Here is a 2,944-nt window from a genome sequence, read left to right on the forward strand (position 1 = left end):
AACCCTTTAAATGGTACTGGGAAATAGTTCGCGCAAAATCGTCCCAGTACTTTAGTACTGTCCATTTAGTTCTGGAACTAAAGCGGTGCGAAAGGCCCTATTCTTATTAGTTCATCTGGTGATGGTAATAATAGTAAAGCTTACTTCCTCTGTATTAGCTCACCATGTCATGACCATGAGTAGCTATTGTTGGTGTTCCTGTAGCTCAGACAGCACAGCATGCTGCTAGCAACGCAAGTTCATGGGTTTGAATCTCAGGGAATGCATAAACTGATAAAATGTATGCCTTGGATATGTTATAAATCCCTTCGGATAAAAGCATCTGCCAAATGAAAAAATGGCCATAGGTATATATATATATATAATTTTTTTTGTCTTGTTATTTTTTAGTTGTGTTTTTTTTTTCACCAAGGAGGGAGTTTTAAGTAGGGAAAGTTACAGTGTGCACAGTTTTGTGTATAAAGGAAGACTTTATGACAAAAGGTAATGTAAATTGTATTCTTCAGGATTTGATCTATTGAACTTATGATTCTATGCAGATATTGTAAAATTAAAAGGTGCCATGCTTTATAAGTACTACTTTATTAGTTTTACAGATTGTTATAGTGCATGAAGCACATAAGAACAAGGAACAAAGCTCTCTCTCACACCCTTCAGACACAGACAGCAGAAGCCAAGTAGGTTGAAGACCACTACATATTTCTACAACAATGAGCTCTTGTATTTCAGCTGTTATAGCTCTCAGTATCATGACTGACAACCACTGGCTTTCTTTTTAAAGGAGAAAGAAGGTTTTTTCAGTCTGGTTCTTCTAGTAGATTTGGCCCCTCAGAACTATTCAGGTTACTTGTGTTTAATTCTATTGAGCAAATCACCATCAAATTGGTATTTAGCACCATCAGCAGGGCTGTAACATCCATCCATTTATCCGTTTGTCCGTCCAACCGACCATGTGTAGTTGTGACTGAGGAGATATTTCTTCACAAGGACAAATGATCATGGCTCAAAATCTGCAAAGGGGTAATTAAATGTAACAAATCAAGTAAAAATCTATCATCTTTTATTGGAAAAACATTGAATCAAACTTTGATAATTGCCTAGGACTGCACGATTATGACAAAAATCATAATTGTCAATTATTCCCTTGTAATTGTGATTATTAATTACGATTATCACAGTTTACATTGAATGATGTTTATACCATTGTTTGAAGCAACTGCATGCCACATATTTATATGAAAATAAGCAAGCTGAAAACACTAACTGAAGAACTTTTATTGCTTTTCTATAGTATTAAGCCTCAAATGTCAACTATACATTGGATTGGTTTCTTCTTTTAATAATAAAAAAAGTACAAATATGCATGATATTATAATGTTATACTAAAACTAAAATTGAAAAAAAAAAACTTAAGATAACCCGTAGAAAGGGGGGAAAACCCACAAGCACTCAGAATAATATAGGTGGACTTTGAACGATTACATAATTGTGACATCCGTAATTGTAATCGCGATTAGAAATGTGATTAATTGTGCAGCCCTATAATTGCTTTAATCTTTAAAACAACTGAAAAGTTAAGAGAAATAGGTAAATATCTGTCAGTTTCAACAAATGAAGAACAAATTTATACTTGTGTGTTGTGTATTAGTGTAGGAACGTTATTGTCTCTGGCGGACAGCATGATAAAGCCGCTCAGGCCGCCGTTTTCTCCTTCCTCTCAGAAACAGATGACAAAACATCCGGTAGTGTGTGTTTTCCAGGAAATGCGTGTACTGCCTGGACCTCTGCAGGCTTCTCATAAGTACGACTATATATTGTGCATGTTATTTTTTGACAGACATTGATGTTGTGTTCATATTAATTGATGGTCATGAGTGTGTTATGTCAATGTTTCTATCTTCTAATATTCCAACCACAGCCTGCCTAAGTTTTGACGGTCATGATAACATTCGTGAGGGGTGAACTCTATCATTTTTGTCTTAGAAAAGTAATGTAGAAGTATTCAGTTTATATATTGTGCGTTATTTTTTGACAGACATCGATGTTGTGTTCATATTAAGTAATGCCCATAAGTGTGTTATGTCAATGTTTCTTTCTTCTAATATTCCAACCACAGCCTGCCTAAGTTTTGACGGATATGATAACATACGATGATAGAGGGGTGAACTCTATCATTTTTGTCTTAGAAAAGCAATGTAGAAGTATTCAGTTTAAATAGACCTCAAATAAAGTGCAAATTCTCCAAATCTACGCTGAAATGCAGTACTGTATGACTGTGCTTTACTCTCCTGATTGTGTTTTCTTTTGTGTTCAGGTCGAGAGCAGTTTCATGGCCTGGGCTCCATGTACTGCCGTGGTGCGGCTGCAGTCATCCTCACCTATGACGTTACCAACTGGCAGAGCCTGGCTGAGCTGGAAAACCGCTTCCTGTCCCTGACCGACACTGCCAACACTGACTGCATATTTGCCATTGTGGGTAACAAAGCAGACCTTACTGACGCTCTCGCTCAAGAGCCAGAACCAGAGAGCGAGCGATGGGACGAATCCCAGCCTGTGGTCACGTGTCCGACTCCTCCTGCCACAAAACAGGTCAGCAGAGAGGACGCCATCGCCCTGTACGGCCGTGTGCTACGCTACAAAGGCCTGGAGGAGAAGGCCTGTCTGCCTGCTGAGAGGATGTGCTTTGAGACAAGCGCAAAAACGGGTTACAATGTGGACATTTTGTTTGAAACCCTCTTTGATCTGGTCCTGCCCTCCATCCTGAAGAAAAGGAGTGAGGGAGAAAATGCCACTGTGGATCTGGAGATGCCAATGGAGGTGAAAAAAACTAAAACAGGATGTTGTGCAGGACAAATATAGGAGATGTGGGATTGTGTTGTCAGTCAGTGCCAAAGGAGGAATGGATCAAAATCATACCTAAAACTAATGCTATGTTACTGACGTA

The 2,944-nt window shown here is 38.5% G+C and overlaps 1 protein-coding gene across 4 annotated transcripts in view; it reads left to right on the forward strand.

Moving 5' to 3' along the window:
* LOC107702796 (ras-related protein Rab-20-like) overlaps positions 1-2,938 on the forward strand; it is a 16,715-nt gene extending 13,777 nt beyond the window's left edge. For all 4 annotated transcript variants that reach the window (XM_016505223.1, XM_016505234.1, XM_016505214.1 and 1 more), the window contains one exon: positions 2,315-2,938. In XM_016505223.1, coding sequence (XP_016360709.1) covers positions 2,315-2,859 — 545 coding nt within the window. In that variant the 3' untranslated portion in view covers positions 2,860-2,938. The remainder of the gene's footprint in view (positions 1-2,314) is intronic.
* The last annotated feature ends 6 nt before the right edge of the window (positions 2,939-2,944 follow it).

Source organism: Sinocyclocheilus anshuiensis, unplaced genomic scaffold (assembly GCF_001515605.1).
Source record: "Sinocyclocheilus anshuiensis isolate Anshui unplaced genomic scaffold, SAMN03320099.WGS_v1.1 scaffold1094, whole genome shotgun sequence".
In the NCBI taxonomy this organism is placed as follows: domain Eukaryota; kingdom Metazoa; phylum Chordata; class Actinopteri; order Cypriniformes; family Cyprinidae; genus Sinocyclocheilus; species Sinocyclocheilus anshuiensis.